We start from the raw sequence: 22,267 nt of genomic DNA on the forward strand, positions 1-22,267 counted from the left end.
AAGAGGAAGGCATGAAGGGAAGTCGCATGTTTTTCCCTGTGCACTGTGAACAGAATGGCATTGTCCATATAGGATCCATTTCAATGGAAGCTACCCACTGTCAGGGCAGACCAAGTATACTTTGTTCTCAGATTCAGCACTTTCCCCCATATGAATGAACAGCAGCTATTCATTACATAGTAGAAAGGGACAGGGCATAATCACAGACACCAGCCTCTAAGTCACGCAATTCTTTTTACGTGGCGAAATCTTGGCCTTAAGAATATATTAGCCCAGTTTCATCTGACTGGCACCTGAGGCAGTGGTATTTCCCATCAACCCTTTTAACTTGAGAATGCCAGGTCTTTTAGAAGGGCACAAATGGAGAAACTGAGAAGAACTGGCTGCTAAAGATTTATACAGGCCCACACTAATCTGTAGAGGTATAGACGCAAATGTCAGGCCAGTAAATTAGTAATGGTAAAGGTACCCCTGACTATTAGGGTCCAGTCGCGGACAACTCTGGGGTCGCACGCTCATCTCACTCTATAGGCCAAGGGAGCCAGCGTTTCTCCACAGACAGCTTCTGGGTCATGTGGCCAGCATGGCCAAGCCACTTCTGGCGAACCGGAGCAGCACACAGAAATGCCATTTACCTTCCCGTCGGAGCAGTCCCTATTTATCTACTTGCACATGACATGTTTTTGAACTGCGGGGTGAGCAGGAGCTGGGACCGAACAATGGGAGCTCACCCCGTCATGGGGATTCGAACTGCCGACCTTCTGATCGGTAAGCCCTAGGCTCTGTGGTTTAGACCACAGCGCCACCTGTGTCCCCAGTAAATTGGTAGCAATACCATAACCGTACGCACCTCAGGAGTCAACTTGGCTATAGATGTAAAAAGCATGGAAACAATCTGTAAGAGAGAAAGGAAAACTTCGATTATATATGCAACTCCAGTGCAGCTTTCCCAGTAAAGCTCCTGGAACAAACAGAGTCGACAGCAGCTGATACTTACATGTTCTGCAAGTCTGTTATTGTACCGGCAAAGGCTGAATATAAGATTGCAGGTCTGCCTGATGTTTATCCCATCGCGGATATGTTGAAACAAGAAAGGAAAACCCTGAAACAAATCCGAAGGTGTCAGTAGAGCAGACATTTTTTAATAAGGCGCATTTGAAAACATTTTTAAAATAAAAATAAAAATTATTAAGTACAAATTAGAAAACATACAAAAGAAAAAGAAAATACATATAACCAAGGGAAAAAATGAGAGAATACCGTATTTTTCTCTCTATTACATGCAGATTTTTTCTTCTAAAAAGGAAGGGGAAATGTCTGTGCGTGTTATGGAGCGAATGTGGGGGGGGTCCCTGGAGCCGATTAGGGGAGCGCAGGAACAAAAATCAGCAAAAATCAATCGTGCGTTGTGTCCGAGAGGGAAACCTGAAAAGAGGAAGTTGCAGCTTTCCTGCATTCTGCCTCAGGGTCTTACTGCCCACCCTCCTCTGTTTCGTTGCTGTGTTTGCTCAAACGGAACAAAGAGCAGGCAAATCCCCTCCCCTCCAGGCAAGCAGAGGGGAAAGCAGAGGTCTTTCCTTCTAGTAATTCCTCTCTGTGCTCCTCGCAGGCAGCCAGAAAACATGCAGGAGGAGAGAGAAAGCTGGCTTCGGTTTGTGGAAACTTTTGCCTTTCTTTCCTCCCTCCCGTAAAATCCCTCTCCTGCTTTCTTAGCCAGCTGCTTCTCTGCACAACGCTCTCTTGTCCCTTCTGTGTTTTTCCTTCACTCCCCACTTAAAATGTAGTTACAAAGCATGGATCCACATGGATCCTCAGGATTTGCATTGGGCCACCCCAAATTCACCATCAGATCACATAGCAGCCTGCCCCCCAAAAATCACACACCCACTGTTGCCTGGGGCTGCAATGGTGCAAAAATGTGGTTAAAAAGCATGGATCCACATGGATCCTCAGGATCTTTGCATTGGGCCACCCCAAATTCACCATCAGATCACATAGCAGCCTGCCCCCCAAAAATCACACACCCACTGTTGCCTGGGGCTGCAATGGTGCAAAAATGTGGTTAAAAAGCATGGATCCACATGGATCCTCAGGATCTTTGCATTGAGCTACCCCAAATTCACCATCAGATCACATAGCAGCCTGCCCCCCAAAAATCACACACCCACTGTTGCCTGGGGCTGCAATGGTGCAAAAATGTGGTTAAAAAGCATGGATCCACATGGATCCTCAGGATCTTTGCATTGAGCTACCCCAAATTCACCATCAGATCACATGTCTGTGGCCACAGCATGAAGCACAAAAATGATACATCCACTGTTTCATTCAGAATTTTTTCCCTTGTTTTCCTCCTCTAAAAACGATGTGCATGTTATGGTCAGGTGCGTGTTATAGAGCGAAAAATACGGTACTTTGTCTCTTTTCATATTAACAGTTATTTATACCTCTATAAAATGCCATTTACAATAAAGGAGTGAAATGAAAGATAAGATATCAGAAAAAGAAAAAAAGAAAAAATAAAGAAGTAAAAGAAAAGGATCATAGGTGAAACTTTTTAAATTTGAAAACAGTTGTACTTTACCAGCATCCAAATATATTTACCTTGCCTCCTGTTAAAGCTGCCATGTCATTCTGGGATAAAGTCAAGTGCCTAAAAACACAATTTAAAAAACCAAACTGATTCATTTCATCCATCTACCGGGCTTGAAAAAGTAAGAGTTGCTTTCCTGTAATGTTGCTTCTCTCAGAGTGATCCATGCAAGGTTGCACATACAGAAAGTCAGTGCTTCTCCACTAGGTGAGCCAGAACAGAATGTAGAGAGGTAGGCTCTCACTTTGCCTGCTTCATGCTGCTGATAAGTGCAGTCTCTTGCTTCGGATTTTGGGAGCCCCACCACCAGCCACCTCCAGTGGTCAGCCCAGCTCATTGTACAAGAGGCAGCACTCAACAAATAAGTGATGTGAGTGCACCCAGAGTTTTGCATCTAACTGCACTTAAACAAGAGTCTAAACCGGGGCAGCCCACTAAACTGAGGGCTGCCAAAAAGGCCTTGAGGGCCACGGGGTGAACCACCCTGGTAAACCCAAGGGAGAAGCTGTGCCTGTGTGTGGCTGCTCCTTACCTCTCTGAGCGGGATTGCTCAACCAGAAGAGCTATCAGAGCTATCATCTTTTCAAGGGCAGCAGGCCTGTATTTTTCTTCTGCTAAAGAAAGAATATCTTCCTCCTCTTCTTCCTCTTCTCCTTCTTCTTCTGATAATACTTCAACTTGTGGCTAAAGGACAGGCGGGGGGACGGGGGGATGGGACGGACAACAACAACATACATGTAATTCTCATGGCAAGCTGAAAGAAATCACCTTGCAGGTCTGAGAGAGAGATTAACCTTTTCACTTTATCACTCCCTGGGATTCTCTTGGTCCAGACCTCTTCTGTAATATGGGGTAGTGATATAAGCCCACTGGGATAATGTCTCTAAGGCAGTGATGGCCAAACCTGGCCCTCCAGATGTTTTAGAACTACAGTTCCCATCATCCCTGACCACTGGTCCTGTTAGCTAGGTGTGATGGGAGTTGTAGTCCCAAAACAGCTGGAGGGCCAAGTTTGGCCATCACTGCTCTAAGGTAATCTATGTGAAAGCCTTGGAATGTTAAGAAAGCACTAACTATAAAGGCCATTTATTATAATAATCAACCAAGTTACTCTGTATCAGGACCTAACCACAAGGGTAGCTTAATGAGAGGGCTTCCGACAGATACAAACTTATCAGGGGCTCCATCCCATACAATGTAGGAATAGGGCCTTTGGAATGCTCTCCCATTATGCACCAGACAGGTGTTGCCTTTATTGTCCTTTCATGTTATTTTTCCAACAAGCCTTTTAAGTGAAGCGCATTGACAAGAATTCAACTCCAAGCCCACATGGGGTTTGGGCCAGACCTCCTGGGCTTTAACCATCTTCCCACATTATGGAGCACCATATACACCTATAGGGACCCCTGCACTGAAAGGGGAAAGGAGCCAAAGTTCATCCTCGTCAGTGACCTTCTTGTGTAAGAACTTTCAAGGCACTCCCAGGTACCACAAAACAGAGTTTACAAAAACGACTCTTAAAAAAGGGCTCACATTAATAAAGCTATTTCCATCATTTCAGTGTTCACTTAATAAGTGGTCAGCATGAGGTGTGTGGAAACAAACATTATCACTTGGTCAGAAAGGTGAAAATCTTAAGACTTACATTTTCAGGTCCTTTGGTTCCCATGTAGAAATGGACCATTGTTGATATGGCTTGCAGTGAAAGCAAGAACTGGCTCTGGAAACAGGTGAAAATTATTGGAATGTGTAAGCAACACAGTATATTTACTGATTCTAGTTATTTATGGCCCACCTCCCATCCCAAGGTTGGCTTTTCTCCCTCTCTGACTATATATAATGAAGGCACAAACATTTTAAAAATGTGTACAGTAACAAAAATCTGAGACAGCAGATGGCACAGCAGCATGGTCACACACACACACAAAATTCCCAAATAGAAACTGCAGAGTCCACAGAGAATCAGACCAACCAAAGCTGCACTCACCTCCTCTTCTCCCATTTTGGCAAATTCATAAAGAAAGGCGAAGTACTCTGTGAGATGTTTACTGTGAGGTTTCACACCATGCTCCATAATTGACAACAGAGTCTTCACAAAGCGGGTTACGCACGAGCGACTACCAATATCTTCCACAGGGCCATCCATGTCATCCGAACTGAAAATACATTTCAATTTGAATCATTCAGTGTATTGTTAAGGACTCTGCAGGCAAAAGCGACCTCAGGCCAATCTAAAGGGATGTTCAAAGATTCCATGTTTATGTGCATACTGCATTATCCTCAGGCATTCTATGTACTACAGCTAAGACTGAAATCCTATGCATGGTTATATGGTTAAAAAAAGGCCTACAGAACTGAGTAGGACGTACTTCAGAATACAAACATGCATAGGATAAGGCAAAAAACAGTCTACACTGAAGAAGATGACAAAAAACAGTCTACAGAGGGAAGCTGTTTAGAACTTGTTCCATTTTACTCAGTCTTGTGACCACGCAGCAGTATAAAAACAAAGGAAGCAGCCTGAAACAGAAAGGTCTGATTATGTATTTCTTAATGCTTTCTAATGATTGCTTTTAATAATAAAACAAGCGTTTTGAATAGCTGAAATAACTTTTAAGAAGAAAACATTATCAGGTACAAATGTTTTACCAGTCTTCTATTCCTGGCTGCAAGTAAAGATGAGCATGGACAGGCCTCAGCCGCTGAATCACATGAATACACAAGCGCTGGAACATCTGCAAAATAATGAGTTGGAGGGTGACTATGTTTGGGACTTTACCAATAATTTTAATAGGACTTCAAAAAAACAGAATTCTAGGACTACATTGTTCAAAGAATCAGCCATGACTAAACTGATCTTGTGTTTCATGTACCTAAATACCACTTCACCCATGAGAATATAGAGCTGGGACAGGGAACTGATTTCAGCCAGGAGGCCAGATTCTGGATCCCCCAACCTTGAAGGTCTACTTTGACAAGCTTCAATTCCCACCAGTTAAAAGAGGGATACAACTGGCTGAGATGTTTTAAGTGTAAATGTACATGTTTGCAAACACACACACACGTAAAGTTGCAGGCAGCAGCATTGATGTGTTAAGAAAAAGCCACAAACCACAGTAGGAAACTATATGCAGCACAAATTGGAAGTGTCATAAAATACTGAGCAAGCTTTCGAGTTTCAGAGTGGATGTCAAGCCAACCAAAAGGGGAAAAAATGTTTTGAATGGGTTGTATACAATGCTGTCTGTGTGAGCAGGCTTCCACCTGTTGCAAAATGGCACATCTAAAAATAACTCTTCTGCAATCCATTTTGTACATGGGCTTCAATTCACAGGTGAACATGTGCACCCAGTTCTTCCTCGGTATAAAAGCACGCCCAAAGCTGCCAAACTGCTTCAGAGCTAATGTCTTGGAAAACTATGAAGAACACTTCAACTGTATAGAAGGATTAATTGTGCAGGCAGACTGAAGGCATTAAACATTCTGAGGGCTTAAATGGCTAAAATTAATTATAGCTTACTAGTGGACAGAGAACGCAGCAGCCCAGGATTTTCTGGGCATAACAAGGAAAGGGAAAAGAACAAAAATGGCTACACACAAGAGACAGCTTAATCTCAAACAGCAAAAATTATTTTACATGGCAGATTGCATGATCCATATTGCTCACCTGTCTCACAATCTGATTGGGACATTTTATTAGAATCTGCATGGGCCACCAGTCATCATCAGCCATACGATCCAGAAACCACTGGGAAGAAAAACACACATTGTTCACAATTCAGTTCACACTCTATTTTTAAGTGAAACAGTCTTTTCTAATGTGTTATACCTTAATAAAGCTAGTGGTATATTATTATTATTATTATTATTATTATTATTATTATTATTATTATTACAGTGGTACCTCGGGTTACATACGCTTCAGGTTACAGATGCTTCAGGTTACAGACTCCACTAACCCAGAAACAGTACCTCAGGTTAAGAACTTTGCTTCAGGATGAGAACAGAAATAGTGCTCCGGCAGCGCGGTGGCAGCAGGAGGCCTCATTAGCTAAAGTGGTGCTTCAGGTTAAGAACAGTTTCAGGTTAAGAACGGACCTCTGGAACGAATTAAGTACTTAACCCAAGGTACCACTGTATTATTATTTCTACCCCGCCCATCTGGCTGGGTTTCCCTAGCCACTCTGGGCAGCTTCCAACTGAAGGTTAAAAATACATTAAAATATCAGACATTAAAAACTTCCCTGAACAGGGCTGCCTTCAGATGTCTTCTAAATGTCATATAGTTGTTTATTTCCTTGACATTTGATGGGAGGACGTTCCACAGGGTGGGCGTCACTACAGAGAAGGCCCTCTGCCTGGTTCCCTGTAACCTCACTTCTTGCAGGGAGGGAACCGCCAGAAGGCCCTTGGTGCTGGACCTCGGTGAATGATGGGGGTGGAGACGCTCCTTCAGGTATACAGAACCGAGGCCATTTAGGGCTTTAAAGGTCAGAGTTTTATTGGGGGGCAGGGGGGTATCACCCCTTGGCCAGAACTTACAGGTTCCTTTTTAATTTGAACGGATTAAGTTAGAGTTTTCTTTACATAAAGAACTTAGCCTTCCCTGCCTTCTAGCAGAATGTGATCTACAGTGATGAGCTAGATCCAAAGTCTGAACCCTGGAGAGGTTCTGCAAGCGTTACTATGCGACAAGCTCTATCTCTTGTGGCTCCCTACTTATGAGGCACTCTGGTTTGTGGTATGCAGACCAGACTGAGAAGCCTGGATATAATGTAGATACTTTGGACCACAATCTCCATCAGCACCACTCAAAGGCTGCGTTGAACCACACCAACATATCTGCAACTTTTTATGGCCTTCTCATACATTGGTGTCTCACCAAACGCTGTTCAGAATATCAACATTCCCTTCTTACAATGTTTTGCCTGATCCAAAATGTTTACCCTTCCTTTTAGCCTACATGATAAAATGGGGAAAAAAATCATTCAAGAAATGCTAGTAAATGCCTAATTATTGTCTTAGGTCTCCTCTAAATAAATATATTTGGGGATAATCTATCATATCCATCTCTTACGGCACAAACTACAATTTAAAAATGTTCATTTCAATCTTACCTCACAAGCAGCTTGGCTGTTGTTAAATTGTTTGGTTAACAGTTCGATCCACTGAAGCATTGTAGGCTAAAGAGAGAAGAACACTAAATGAAGCCTAAAATTGGTATTGCGTGGCTACATAAAAATAAATGTAGCCTCTAAGTTAAAAGAAACAGGTATCTCACAAGGCATGGTTGGTACCCTTCCACATCTTCCTTACTGAAAGTGTTTCCATTTAATAAAATTGTTTGTGTCACATGCTAGAGTCATCTTGGGCTATATAGTCTAAAATACAGTCGTACCTTGGCATTCAAACTGCTTAGTTGCCGAGCGTTTTGGCTCCCGGTCGAAAACCGGAAGTGATTGTTCCAGTTTTTGAACATTATTTGGAACCCGAACGTCCAAAGAGACTTCCGTGGCTTCCTGCAGGAGCTTCCTGCAGCCAATCAGAAGCCGTGCCTTGGTTCCCGAACGTTTTGGAAGTCGAACGGACTTCTGGAATGGATTCCGTTCGACTTCCAAGGTACGTCTGTATACATTCATTTGCATGCCTTGTGCATTAAAAACACATTTAATTTGCTTATGAAACAATATAGTCTGTGTATATGGATTAATCTTTTATGAAGTCTGAAGTAAAGATGACCAAATCTTGGGGAAGGAAAAGTACATATATAACAAATTGGTCCATGCTGCTTCAAAGGGTTTTACAAAAAGCCTACATTTGGAGCCTGAATCAATGTATCATTTGAGGCAAAATCAATTTTATTACAAATTCTGCTTTGTTTTCATTTCCACAAACTGAAGGGCAGCAATTTTTCTTAAGCAATTTTATGCCTGTGTTACATTTAGCAACGTACCTTTTCTTTTGAATGGATAAATGTTTCGAGGACAAAAGAGGTGCTTAACTGTAAGACAAGAATTAACAGTCACACAGAGTGCACTGAACCAAGAGTAAAAGATGGGCTTTAAAAATGTGATAAGGAATCATACCTTGGCTGTCATCAGAGAAACCGCTTTTGGATCTGGTAAAGTGCTGGGGATGCTGCTGCACAATTGCCACATGAACCTAGGCCAGATAAATATGTCATCAGTTACTTAAATTGAATTTTAAAATCTGGGTAAGAGGTTTTTTTTTTTAATGTTCTCAAGTTAGGCATAGCTTACCCAAAATATGTATGCTCGAAAATATTCTTGTCTTGAAGAAACTGCATGTTATCGTGCCATATCCACTGAAGAGAAAAAGCAAGTGCAAAGCTGTTTACTCCTTCAGAGCCATACAATTCAGAAAGCAAGAGCCAAAGCCTTCAGTAAGGAACCTTCTCTCTCACACAGCAATTTAAACTTAACACAATAGTTCAGAGTTAGCTGATATGTAAAGCAGGTGTGAGATCAGTGATAGGGAAAGACAGACAGGGGAGAAAGAGAGAAACTAACTATCTATCTACCCTGTCCTGGGAGTATTTGGAGCCGGCAAGGTAAGAAAAAACAATGAATACATGTTGAAAAATCTTTCTCCCCTCCCTCTCCCCGGGCTATGGTCTACTCCAGGCATAGGCAAACTCAGTCCTCCAGATGTTTTGGGACTACAACTCCCATCATCCCTAGCTAACAGGTCAGGGGTGATGGGAACTGTAGTCTCAAAACATCTGGATGGCCGAGTTTGCCTATGCCTGGTCTACTCATTTTCCTCCATGCAACTCACAGGGCAGCATGATTCACTACTAACCTACCAGGCCATGGTGTCTTCTCTTAAAGAAACAATGCCAAACTCGTAGGATGGGATCCAGTGTTGCTCCAGCGGATGCAATGGAGTTGCACGTTCCACTCCTCCGTCCTGCAGCACCTCCTTAATCTGCTCTGCAGGGCACCCCAATCCTCAAGAGCAGGTTTCGGGTGGTGGCAAGGGGTGGGGCGGCAGGTGAGAGGAGTGGAAGGGGAAATCCTGTTTGCACAAATGGAACGGTGCAGTTGGGTTCCACTCACGGTGCAGTTGGGTTCCCAATGCTTTATCTAAATCAAAGTACTCAACTAACCTAGCAATCATAATACTAGACATCCTTTCTAACTTTTTGGATACAGTCAAACCTCGGTTGTCGAAGTTAATCCGTTCCGGAAGCCCGGTCGGCTTCCAAAATGTTCGACAAGCGGAAGCCGCATCGGATGTTTGGCTTCCAAAAAACATTCGAAAACCAGAACACTTACTTCTGGGTTCCCGGTGTTTGGGAGCCAAAACGTACAGTAACAGAGGCATTCAGGAGCCGAGGTTTGACTGTATTTTGACACCCTGGTGTGCCACAGTGCAGTGAGAACTCACAGACACAGGCACAAACTCATGGTCCTTGAGCCGTATTACTGCATAAAGGTAAAGGTAAAGGTACCCCTGCCCGTACGGGCCAGTCATGTCAGACTCTAGGGTTGTGCGCCCATCTCACTTAAGAGGCCGGGGGCCAGCGCTGTCCGGAGACACTTCCGGGTCATGTGGCCAGCGTGACAAAGCTGCTCTGGCGAGCCAGCACCAGCACAGCACACGGAAACGCCGTTTACCTTCCCGCTATAAAGCAGTACCTATTTATCTACTTGCACTTAGGGGTGCTTTCGAACTGCTAGGTGGGCAGGAGCTGGGACCGAAAGACGGGAGCTCACCCCGCCGCGGGGATTCGAACCGCCGACCATACGATCGGCAAGTCCTAGGCACTGAGGTTTTACCTACAGCGCCACCCGCGTCGCTGTATTACAGCATGTAATCCAGCAAAGTATTTGTAGCCACTAATTTGACTACATCCCATTTTGCAGCTCCATCAAGGGAAGAAGATCAGTCTATCAGTCACTTGGTGAGCTTAAAGCAAATGGCTGGCTGAAAGTGGCAAGATAAAATTTACTTCTGCTAATAAAGATACAGTGGTGCCTCACAAGACGAAAAGAATTCGTTCCGCGAGTCTTTTCGTCTTGCGATGTTTTTCGTCTTGCGAAGCACGGTCCGTCGCAACTGCGCCTCTTCAAGCGGCTTTTAAAAAAAAGCGCAAGACGTTTTCGTCTTGCAAAGCAAGCCCTTAGGGAAATTCGTCTAGCGAAGCAATGCAAAACCGAAAAACCCTTTCGTCTAGCGAGTTTTTCATCTTGCGAGGCATTCGTCTTGCGGGGCACCACTGTAGTCGGAAAAAGAATCCTTAAAAGTTTGCATTGTTATTTTAAATGTAGCCATATATACCTCTAGCAACTCGGACGAAACATCAAATTTGTAGTCTTTGCCGTTCTCCTCTTCTGGCTCCATCCGTTTATAAAAGAGCATGTATGCACTATGGGTCTGGGGGAAGCAAAAAACCCAACAGCGTTAATTCAAAACAGAAAGAGGGAGAAAGATTATCATGAGTTTCTTTTCAAAACTGAAGGATAAAGCAAAGTACCTTTTCAAAGGAGAAATCCATAAATTTATCAGTAACAGAATCATACGTCTTTGTCTGAAAGAAGGAAAAGGTTTTTTTATTAAAAAAAAAAGATCCATCCTTTCTGTCATAGCTGTTTTGCATGCATGACATGGTACAAAGGCCAACCCCAATTTTACACCCATTTATTGGCACAGAAGTAATTTAATTCTCTTCATAGCTTCATGACTGATTTTTCAGCTACAGCACCTTTGATCACTACTGTAAGTCCTTAAGAACAAAAAAGGGGCTCTAACTTTCCAAGTTCGATTTTGTTATGAGTTGGTGCAACTGTGAAGTGTGGAAATAATCTAGCACCTACATTGTAATTAAAATACGCAACATATCTGATGTGACTGGCATAACTGCACCTACTCAAAAGTCATGGCAATGTGAGGCTCTTACAGTTGTGAACTGGTATCTCCAAATATGTTCAGCCTCTTTGCATCACTCCCATCCCAAAGCACAACAAAAGTGACTCTGACTTGAAAGTAAGGAAGATTTATTTATTCAGATGCTTGAGGCTACTTCTGTATCCTTTGCTCCTTGAGGCTCAGGTGGCCTTTCATCAGCTTCAGATGGTGGCTCATCTGTGCCCCTATCTAGACAGGGATAGCCTAACATCTGTCATCTATGCTCTGGTAACCCCTAGGCTAGATTACTGCAGCAATCTAGTTTATGCATTTCATACAGTGATTATAGGCTCCACAGAAGTTCACAATGTATTTGAAAGGTGGCACAGTACCAGTTTTCTGCTGTTTCTCTTTCTGCTTAAAAAGTGCCAGTGGGGATTGCAACTATGTGGGTGCCTTTCTGACCTTGTGAAAGAGAGAGATTACAACTCACTGTCATTTCTCCGCCAAAACATTCAGAAGCCAGCTGAGCAGAATCAAATGGCTTTACTTCAGCATCATTGAAAAGATACCTAGAAAACACAAACACGTTACACTCATGTATCAAGCCAATTTATATCAAACCAAACATTTATATTCTGCTGGATGGAATATGGCTGTAATTCCGCAGAGTTCTTGATGTGAAATTACAAGAAATAAATACAGTATGAGCATACACGTCTACTGAGTTAGATGACACATTTTAGCTAAATGCTACAAAAGCCAGGACAGAATGAAGAGAACTAAATCTGAAAACATGTAAGGTTGAAAATATGTATTTAAAAACTATTGGAAAAAAGACTACTGCTCAGTTCAAACGTACTACCAAACCCATCATTTGATGATCAAGAATGCTCCCTCTTCCCCTTTTACATACAGTTTTCCTCCCGCACTCCCGGGGGGGGGGGGGTTGCTAACAAATCATCTACTGCGACACGAGTTGAAGATTGAACATTATTGACTCACCACTTGTTGTTTTTGTATGCATGAGGATTAACAATATCCCGGATAAAGCTGTAGTAGTGTCCCCCATCTGCTGTTCCAGTATGGACAGTTACACCTATTAAATCGTACTCAAAGCTCTTGGTCTCTTTGGAACTGTTGCTGTCATCCTTGAAACCTTAAAGAATGTATAACAACTTTTAGAATCTCATTCTTTTTAATTACTGGAAGAGACCATGTACAAGCTTAGGACCCTTGTACCTACGGGACCGCCTCTCCCGGGATGCCCCACGGAGGACCTTAAGGTCCATAAATAGCAACACCCTAGAGGTCCTGGGCCCTGAGGAAGTCAGATTAGCCTCAACCAGAGCCAGGGCCTTTTCAACACCAGCTCCGGCCTGGTGGAACACTCTGTCTCATGAGACCAGGGCCCTGCGGGATCTGATTTCTTTCCGCAGGGCCTGTGAGACAGAGTTGTTCCGCCTGGCCTTTGGCTCAGAATCAATTTGATTCCCTCCCCCCTCTTTCTTTTTCCCTTTTCTCCTCCTGTGAAGAGGCTGCATCTTAATGTTTTAATGTTGCATTTTAATCTTGTTTATTAAGTTGTATTTTAATCAACTTGTCTTGGCTGGGGATGGCGGGGTATAAATAAAAATAAAATAATAATAATAATAATAATAATAATTATTATTATTATTACAAACAAGCTACAATATATTTGGCAGCCCTGCAAAAAGACACCAACCCAATGTGTGTGTACATGAACCAATAAATGGGCATTCCTGCTGAATGAATTAAAAGGTAAAGGGACCCCTGACCATTAGGTCCAGTCGTGACCGACTCTGGGGTTGTGGCGCTCATCTCACTTTATTGGCCGAGGGAGCCATCGTACAGCTTCCAGGTCATGTGGCCAGCATGACTAAGCCACTTCTGGCAAACCAGAGCAGCACACGGAAATGCCGTTTTCCTTCCCACTGGAGCAGTACCTATTTATCTACTTGCACTGGTGTGCTTTCGAACTGCTAGGTTGGTAGGAGCTGGGACCGAGCAACGGGAGCTCACCCCGTCGCAAGGATTCGAACTGCTGACCACCTGATCGGCAAGTCCTAGGCTCTGTGGTATAACCCACAGCGCCACCGGCATCCCTTGCTTAATGAATTACAATGACCCCAAATCAAGGTGGGCACAGCACCCCTTTGAATAGGCATACCTTATACTGGGTCCCATTCCTAACCTCCCTTTTAAGCCCCTCCTCTTCCACAAAGGAAAAGGGGACAGCTGATGGAAAGGCCTTTAATGACTGCATGAAAGGCTTAGCGGTTGGCCTCCCCACTCTGGATCATGGTTGCTCCAGCAAGAAAAGTAATTAAAAACAAATCTTCTTCCTTGGGGAAGATGGAGGGGCAGGCAATCAACTGCACCATCAACCAGTCATGTCAAAACATTCAAAAAGCCCCACAAAGTTTTCTGAATGCTCATCACTTGAAGGGCCAAAGTACCACAGTGTCTGCCCAACTCTAGTGGAAACCATGTTGCCAGAAATATCCAAATAGATGAAGAGGAGTTATCAAAACTGAAAGAGTTTGCCAGGCACAAAACTGCGGAGGTGAACTAAATTCAAATACCTTCTTTCCTGTCATTTTTCCCCATAAGAAAATCTTCAGTGTAAGGTGTCATGTCCAGACGCAGGGGGAATGAGAAGTGTGTGTTGACTTTCTCCTTCATCATAGTGACCATGTTAAAAGTGTATCTCATTGTATTGAAGCTTAAAATGCGAGGCAATTTCTTAAAACAAGCCCTAAAGAGAAAACAAGCAAATAATTCCTTGCGGCGTGCGCCTTCCTTCAAGGACCACTGTTATTTTTGAAAGAAAGTATTGCTCATGTATAGCACAAGCAGATCTGTTCCTGGTATGCATGACCCAGCTGGCATGGAATCCTAAGCAAAACTGTGCAAGGTCCCAGAATAAAGATAATAGAATCATAGAATCATAGAGTTGGAAGAGACCACAAGGGCCATCGAGTCCAACCCCCTGCCAAGCAGGAAACACCATCAGAGCACTCCTGACATATGGTTGTCAAGCCTCTGCTTAAAGACCTCCAAAGTAGGAGACTCCACCACACTCCTTGGCAGCAAATTCCACTGTCAAACAGCTCTTACTGTCAGGAAGTTCCTCCTAATGTTTAGGTGGAATCTTCTTTCTTGTAGTTTGGATCCATTGCTCCGTGTCCGCTTCTCTGGAGCAGCAGAAAACAACCTTTCTCCCTCCTCTATGTGACATCCTTTTATATATTTGAACATGGCAATCATATCACCCCTTAACCTCCTCTTCTCCAGGCTAAACATGCCCAGCTCCCTTAGCCGTTCCTCATAAGGCATCGTTTCCAGGCCTTTGACCATTTTGGTTGCCCTCCTCTGGACACGTTCCAGTTTGTCAGTGTCCTTCTTGAATTGTGGTGCCCAGAACTGGACACAGTACTCCAGGTGAGGTCTGACCAGAGCAGAATACAGTGGCACTATTACTTCCCTTGATCTAGATGCTATACTCCTATTGATGCAGCCCAGAATTGCATTGGCTTTTTTAGCTGCCGCGTCACACTGTTGGCTCATGTCAAGTTTGTGGTCAACCAAGACTCCTAGATCCTTTTCACATGTACTGCTCTCAAGCCAGGTGTCACCCATCATGGCTCACAGTTGTCTTGTTCCAGACAAACAATGAGCTGAAATCAAGATTTGTTCCCGGTTTGTCTAGGGGAGAAGAGCCTTGGTTTGGAGGGAATAAGGCAAACCTTGGCTCAGCCCTGGGTAATACAACAGCAGCTGAACCAGGGGAGGAGTGTAGCAGCTGTAATATTTGCTCCAGGAATCCACACATTTGCACTAAGCCATGGATTGGCTTAGTGTTGTTGAGTGAACTGGGTTTATGTCTGTTTAGACTGGTAACTTCTACCAAAATTAAACATCAACAAGATTTTTTTAAAAATCCCCAAGTGTTTTCCCTCAGTGATACCTTTTTTCAGCCCGTACTTTCTTTCCGCAGTGAGAGCATGTATACATGTTGTCCCCTTCCAGGGTATCTTTAATGGTAACTTCATCAAGAGATTCCTGTATGTAAAACAGAAAGGAAACAGCTTTATTTATTTATGTATTCATTTGTACAAACTAAAGAAATGAAACTAAGAAATGAAACAATATTGAGCGTGAGAAATCATGTGTAAAGTCAGCACTGTGAACTCCTGCCCTAACAAAAATACTTGTTTTTAATACATGCAACTGTGTCTCCCAATCGAAGATTCGACTTGTATCTCATCCAAGGCATCGTAACACACACACACACACACACACACACACACACCACAAGTCCACATTCAAGCTGTCCGCAAAGATGCTGGTATAGAAAGGATAATAATACATTATTCTTTCTGACATCATCACCAACTGCAAAACCTACAGCAGCTAGATACAGAATATTACCTTTCTGTAATTGGACACTATGTTAAGAGTTATGGCACTAGGTAACCTCTACTGGTGCTTCCTCCACTGATAGCCAACAGTTGTCATCAGAATGTGGAGGAAGGGAATTTTCAGCTGTTCCTCCTTCCCCTGCAAGCCTCTGGACACTGAGGGGAGCCCACAGCAGAGGGTGGGGCATCACCACACCCAGCTTCATTTCTGCTTTATTGGCATCAGCAGAAGGGAGAACACCCACTAGTCCTCATCAGTATGAATTGTTAAAATTATGTGCAGGATGAGTCCCCTCCTTCCACTTATGCAACCCTCCCTCCATGTGATCCCCAAAATCGGCCCAGGGGACAAGGTGGTGGAGATCCCTCACAACATCACACGAGAGGAGGAGAGGGCGGATTGTTTTGTCTGAGGTGCCAGAGAACTTGGCCTGACAGAATGACTTAGTGCAATGCTGAATTATATTATATTATTATAAGGAGGGGAGATTACTTAGTGGTTGAGTTTATGACAGTCAAAGCAGGCAATACGGGGCTAGACAGATCACTGATTCTGCATTCAGTTGCTTCAAATGTTTGCTTAACAGAGGCCTACAATCAGTGCAGGTTCAGTACCACTTACATAAATATTCTTCATGTCTGCTACCTGGCATCTCACCGTGTAGAACTCTTCAGCAGTCTGGCTGACATGTTCACAGTCCTAAGGGACAGTGGGTTTTTTTAAAAAAAGAATTAACAGGAATCAGTGACTTTATTCCTACTTGAAAAGCAACAGCTTAGGATTGGGGAGTGGGAAGGGAAATTGGCAGGCAAAGTTAAGTAGCCACTCACCAAGGAAACAACGTTGTTTGTGATAACACCTCCAAACAAGCTTTTCACCGTATTCTTCTGTGAATGAATGAATTTATTTCAGTCAACAAAATAATTTACTTCAGCCAGGACAATAAAATAAAATGAAATCCGAAGATTGGTTTAAAAATAATAATAATTATGGGCAGCTTACCAATTCTGGAGACATTTCTTCAATTTTTGTTATGAGATCTGTGAAGAATTCAGTCATGTCTTTTTGTTCACCGGTATTAAGTGGCTGTTTATCCATGGTGTAGGTTTTGCAGAATGGTCTTGGGTTGTATGCTTTGCATTCACTTTCCTGTGTTGAAAACAGACAGACAGTCAGAAGCAAAAGGCAAAAGAAGCAATTAAATCTTTAATCTTAAAAAGTAAGAACACACACAATAATTCTTGCAGATACAGATATCTTTGGATGCTTCTGTGCTAGCAGATTCAAGATAATCACATGCAGCTCTGAGCTTCAATAGAAGTGAAGGAGTAATTATGATTTCTGCAGCTCTGAGATTGCACAGAAGGTTATTGAACTATTACAGGGTCAAAACATGGAACATGCTCAAACAAACCTTCTGAAAGCTAAGAAGCTGCCTTATACAGAAACAGACCATTAGCCCAGTGTTGTTTATACAGAGCAGTCCTTCAGGGTTCCAGATAGGGAACATTCCCAGGCCTACCTAGAAAGGCTAGGGATTGAATCTGGTGTCTTCTGCCCGCAATACAGATGCTTTGCCACTGAGCAACGGCCCTTCAACTTGCCAAAATAAACCCCTTAGAGTTTCATAAGAGTCAACACCTTCCATTCCAGCAGTCAGAGGAGAGGCTGGGATTAGGCTTACAATGCTGTATTTAAAATAAAAAAAATCCTTCCAGTAGCACCTTAAAGACCAACTAAGTTAGTTCTTGGTATGAGCTTTCGTGTGCATGCACACTTCTTCAGATACACTGAAACAGAAGTTGCCAGATCGTAATATCAAGCTATTGTCTTGATATTATTTCAGACTATAATGTGGAGGACATTTCTTCTGGGAGCTAAGAAATGTTTTCTGTAACAGCTGAAATCCCATGATCATCAGAACACCGGGCAGACTCAAACACCTTATAAATAAATTGTAAGATGCAACAACATATTGAGTCAAATAAGAACTCATCATTTTCTCCGTACCTTGACTTCTCAATGAATCCCATCGTTTAGGGGCAAGCGCACGCATGGGTATTTTTTGGCAATGGGACTGGAACTCCAACATCAGAATATTTGAAGAGACATTATCATAACATTCCAGAAGTGCAGTACCGCTTATGGTGACCTAACTGCCGTAAATTTGGGTCATGATTTAGTATATTTTCTTCATATACTAAAGCCGGGGGCTGCCAAGCTTTTTGAGGCAAAAGGCATATTTGGAATTTGGAGAAAGCACGGTGAATACCAGTCACAAAACGCCTGCCATGAGGGTGTCACATAACGCAAAATTGGGGCTGTGCCATAACATAAAATAGATAGCCAGAATTTTACATGCTTAAAGTGTGAGGAGAAGAAGAGGATTCCTGAATAGGGGCTTTCTGAACCTGAGAGGGTGTGCCAGTCCTCAACTTTGCCTGTCTGCAGGCAGAATACAGTGGAAGCTTGGGTTACGTACCGTCCTCCTTACTACAGGTAATGAGCTCCGCTAACAGAGAAGTAGATGCTCCTGGTTGCGAATTTTGCCCCAGGATGTGAGCGGAAGGCCCCATTAGCGAAAGCGTGCCTCATGTTAAGAACGGTTTCGGGTTAAGAACGGACCTCTGGAATGAATTAAGTTCGTAACCGGAGATATCACTGTAGGTGGTTTCAGGGGGCTCAGAATGCTTGTTAAGAAAACTCAGAAAAGTGCTCTTTTGCAAAAGTGGGATGTTTGGATTTTGCATTAAGACTGAGGCCTACCCCCCCTTTATGGTGAATAGTGGAGGATTCAGATGAGCCTCTCCAATAATGTATGTGAGGACGTTTCGATTTATCCTTGTAGGAAGGGATTCTTTAATTTTTTTGGCAGCACATCTTGATAAAGAAGGGGGGAAGGGAAACCAGCTTGCTCAGAGGCATTTTCCAACTCATGACACCCACTCGCACTCTCTGCTGGCAAAGCGTTATAATGCTTTCTGTTTCGGCTGCAAAAAATAGTGAGGCATTATTTAAACTCTTGGTGCTTGAGAAAGCTCCAACTGAAGTGCATTCATCTGTCCTGGGACAGGACACACGTAAGGGTAGCAAAAACAGCAGTACTAAGGAAAGAATATATATAGCCCTACATACACAGCCCTGAGCTATAAGAGAAGAACAGTCTCTGCCTGGGTGAAGGTAGGGTGAAACTGGAGGAAGTGCCAGAAGAGAACTAAAAAAAGAACCCTATGATCCTCGGATGAAGGGCAGTATACAGATTTAATAAATAAAAATAATACTAAATAAAACTTCAGACACATGTCTTTGCCTTGAGCAAATCAGATGGATGCCACCAACATAATGGATGTCTCTGAAGTTAAAACACAAGAACCTATTATGCTCCACCACCGCAGCAGGCAGTCATAGACTAGCAGACCGCTATTAAGGTCATCAAATACAAAACTAAGCATTTATTTTCATAAGCGCTTTCCCAAACTTACCATTAGATGTGTAAACATTTTCTGAAGTTCTAAGAGGGTGGTCTTGTGTTTCATATCCTCGGAATACTTTTTAAAAAAGATGTAAGAGTGAGAAAAGAAATGTTATTTTGTGAAGTTTGTAGGTTATGAAAACAAACCTTTTCTTAAATTTAAAGTTGGAGAAAACTGTACATTTCACAATGTAGCTGAATTAAAACTATTCTGGAAAAGCTAGACTTCATTTATGCAATTGCATTTATGAAATAAACTGAATTAGGAAATGAATTACTTATTTTAGGCTGGGGGAAGGGGAAGTTTATCTATTGACGTATTGTGTCAATGTATGCATATTGATGGGAATTCTCTCTATCTTCTTCTACAAGGTAATACACTTTCCTTCTGCAGTTGACCCAGTGGCAGAGGAAGGGGTGTGTGGTCCACCCTGGGTGTCATCACTGAGGGGGGTGACAAAATGAATTGCGTGTTTGGTTTTTGTTGTATTTTAAATGGGCTTACAAAACTTTTTAGGAGTGATGGGGTGGCTTGGGCATCTGCAGGTTCCGTGCTGCTTGCAACGGCAGTGTGGGACTTGTGCCTGCCTACTGCCTCTCCTTCAGCCGCCCTACAGCTGAGAGGAAGGCGACGAGAGACTCCAAGCATCGGATAGGCTCGCCCCGTCCCTACGAGCGGATCACCCTGCCCCGGCTGCAGGACACGCCCCGCACCAGGCACCTGAATGGCTAGCTATGCCGTTGAGTTGACCAATTTCAGAAAACAACACCCCCTTCAATTTTGGCCTCTGACTTGGTTACACTGAGGTCAGCACCAACCCTACAGTGCTAGATTCTGATGAGTAGACTTTGAAAGGGATAAATGTTACATTGAGCATATGAGCCAATCTATGCCACTGCAGTCTATTCTGATTGGCAGCTGCTCTTCAGGGTCTCAGGCAGGCAGGCAGGCAGGAAGGAAGAAGAGGAGTTTGGATTTGATATCCCGCTTTATCACTACCCGAAGGAGTCTCAAAGCAGCTAACATTCTCCTTTCCCTTCCTCCCCCACAACAAACACTCTGTGAGGTCAGTGGGGCTGAGAGACTTCAGAGAAGTGTGACTGGCCCAGGTCACCCAGCAGCTGCATGTGGAGGAGTGGAGACGTGAACCCAGTTCACCAGATTACGAGTCTACCACTCTTAACCACTACACCACACTGGCTCTCAAGAGCCTTCACTAACTCTGATACCTGAGATTATTTTAACTGGGAAGACATTCTGCATTTATTTCACCACTGAACAATATTGCTTCAGACCATTATTCACTGTAGTTAGATTAACTATTTGCCAAATCACTACACCACCCCATCTAAAATGGAAAACTTACTTCCTGTTGAACCAGGAAGGTCATACCTTTGCAGTGAAGATGGCTTGCCTGGCTTCTGGTATCATATACAGCTGCTGAATAGTTGATGCCAAGTAACACGTTGCTCCAAGGTTGGTTAGACCCACAAACCTGCACTCAGCTCTGACATCATCATGTGGCCAATAATCCCACTTGTAAGGTGCATGGGAAGCTGGAAGAAATGGCAATTTTATTTCTTAATACTGGGTTTCAAATAACTGTCTGCCTGATTATTTGTGACAAGTGAGAATGGCCACTGATTGTCTCTTCTCCTAACCACACTATGTTTGGGGTTATACAGTGGTACATTGATTTTCAAACGTCTCAGAAGTCGAACGTTTCGGTTTTCAAACACCGAAAACCCAGAAGTAACTGCTTCAGTTTTTGAATGTTTTTCAGAAGTTGAATGTGCCATGTGGCTTCCGTATTGAGTTTTCCATAAGTAACTGCTTCTGTAAGTAACTGCTTCGGTTTCCAAATGTTTTGGGAGTCAAACGGTCTTCCGGAACAGTAAAAGGTAAAGGGACCCCTGACCATTAGGTCCAGTCGTGGCTGACTCTGGGGTTGTGACGCTCATCTCGCTTTACTGGCCGAGGGAGCCGGCGTACAGCTTCCGGGTCATGTGGCCAGCATGACTAAGCTGCTTCTGGCGAACCAGAGCAGCACATGGAAAGGCCGTTTACCTTCCCACCAGAGAGGTACCTATTTATCTACTTGCACTTTGATGTGCTTTCAAACTCCTAGGTTGGCAGGAGCTTCCGGAACGGATTACATTCAAAAACCGAGGTACCACTTTATTTTGAAAGCGGCCCAAGGAACCACATTTCTGCACTGCAAGAACAGGATGATGGACTAGATGAGCCACTGGCCCGATCTCGCAGGCTCTTCTTATGTTCAGATCCATTTATTGAGCCAAAAGAAGGCACTGAAATGAAAGCCAAATGGATGCTGGCACTGTTCTACTTTTGCTAATTAATACTGAACATGGAACAGGAGAACAACCAAGAAACTCCAGCATTTTCTCAGTTTGGTCAGAAAATGTCAGCAGTGAAGATTTCTCCTTAAAAAGCAAAAGCAAACAGATTTCTGCTTGTTAAGGAAGGACTGGATTCTTGCAAGGGGTGAGCAAAAAGGGCACCGTAGCATTTTATCAATAAACATCCAAAAATTCTAAGGCAAGGAAAGACACTGAAAACACCCTGCTCATTCTCAAATGCCGAGAAACTAACAAAATATCCTTACATTGCATGTGCTGTGCCATAACCCAGTTGTGGAGCAGCCTGTAGTTCTCTACGGAACCTTTTACCATTTCTACCAACAGGTCGTAAGCAGCAGCCCTTGAAGAATGAGATTTGCACTTTGGCTGTTGACGGTCTTTTAGGCTTGGAAGCAAGAACAGAAGATTGAAGATGTCTCTCAGAAACTCCTGCAAAATGAGAGAAGTTTATCAGCTAAGGTTATATTAATGGCAATTTTGGGTGGTGCTCTACGGAGAAAGTCAGG

General features: G+C 43.3%; 1 protein-coding gene across 2 annotated transcripts in view; it reads right to left on the reverse strand.

The window, feature by feature from the left end:
- The window catches only part of USP34 (ubiquitin specific peptidase 34), a 105,865-nt gene that overhangs the window by 15,765 nt on the left and 67,833 nt on the right, over positions 1–22,267 (reverse strand). For both annotated transcript variants that reach the window (XM_083493956.1, XM_083493957.1), the window contains 24 exons: positions 22,007–22,190; positions 20,773–20,936; positions 19,390–19,455; positions 16,910–17,056; positions 16,738–16,794; positions 16,529–16,606; positions 15,453–15,547; positions 14,068–14,240; positions 12,467–12,620; positions 11,955–12,033; positions 11,091–11,144; positions 10,895–10,990; positions 8,851–8,915; positions 8,677–8,752; positions 8,544–8,591; positions 7,708–7,773; positions 6,258–6,338; positions 5,240–5,325; positions 4,578–4,746; positions 4,236–4,310; positions 3,123–3,274; positions 2,602–2,650; positions 998–1,102; positions 851–895 (listed from right to left, as the gene is read on the reverse strand). In XM_083493956.1, coding sequence (XP_083350082.1) covers positions 851–895; positions 998–1,102; positions 2,602–2,650; positions 3,123–3,274; positions 4,236–4,310; positions 4,578–4,746; positions 5,240–5,325; positions 6,258–6,338; positions 7,708–7,773; positions 8,544–8,591; positions 8,677–8,752; positions 8,851–8,915; positions 10,895–10,990; positions 11,091–11,144; positions 11,955–12,033; positions 12,467–12,620; positions 14,068–14,240; positions 15,453–15,547; positions 16,529–16,606; positions 16,738–16,794; positions 16,910–17,056; positions 19,390–19,455; positions 20,773–20,936; positions 22,007–22,190 — 2,364 coding nt within the window. The remainder of the gene's footprint in view (positions 1–850; positions 896–997; positions 1,103–2,601; positions 2,651–3,122; positions 3,275–4,235; positions 4,311–4,577; positions 4,747–5,239; positions 5,326–6,257; positions 6,339–7,707; positions 7,774–8,543; positions 8,592–8,676; positions 8,753–8,850; positions 8,916–10,894; positions 10,991–11,090; positions 11,145–11,954; positions 12,034–12,466; positions 12,621–14,067; positions 14,241–15,452; positions 15,548–16,528; positions 16,607–16,737; positions 16,795–16,909; positions 17,057–19,389; positions 19,456–20,772; positions 20,937–22,006; positions 22,191–22,267) is intronic.

Source organism: Podarcis liolepis, assembly GCF_965112155.1.
Source record: "Podarcis liolepis genome assembly, chromosome: 3".
NCBI classification, from domain to species: Eukaryota; Metazoa; Chordata; class Lepidosauria; order Squamata; family Lacertidae; genus Podarcis; species Podarcis liolepis.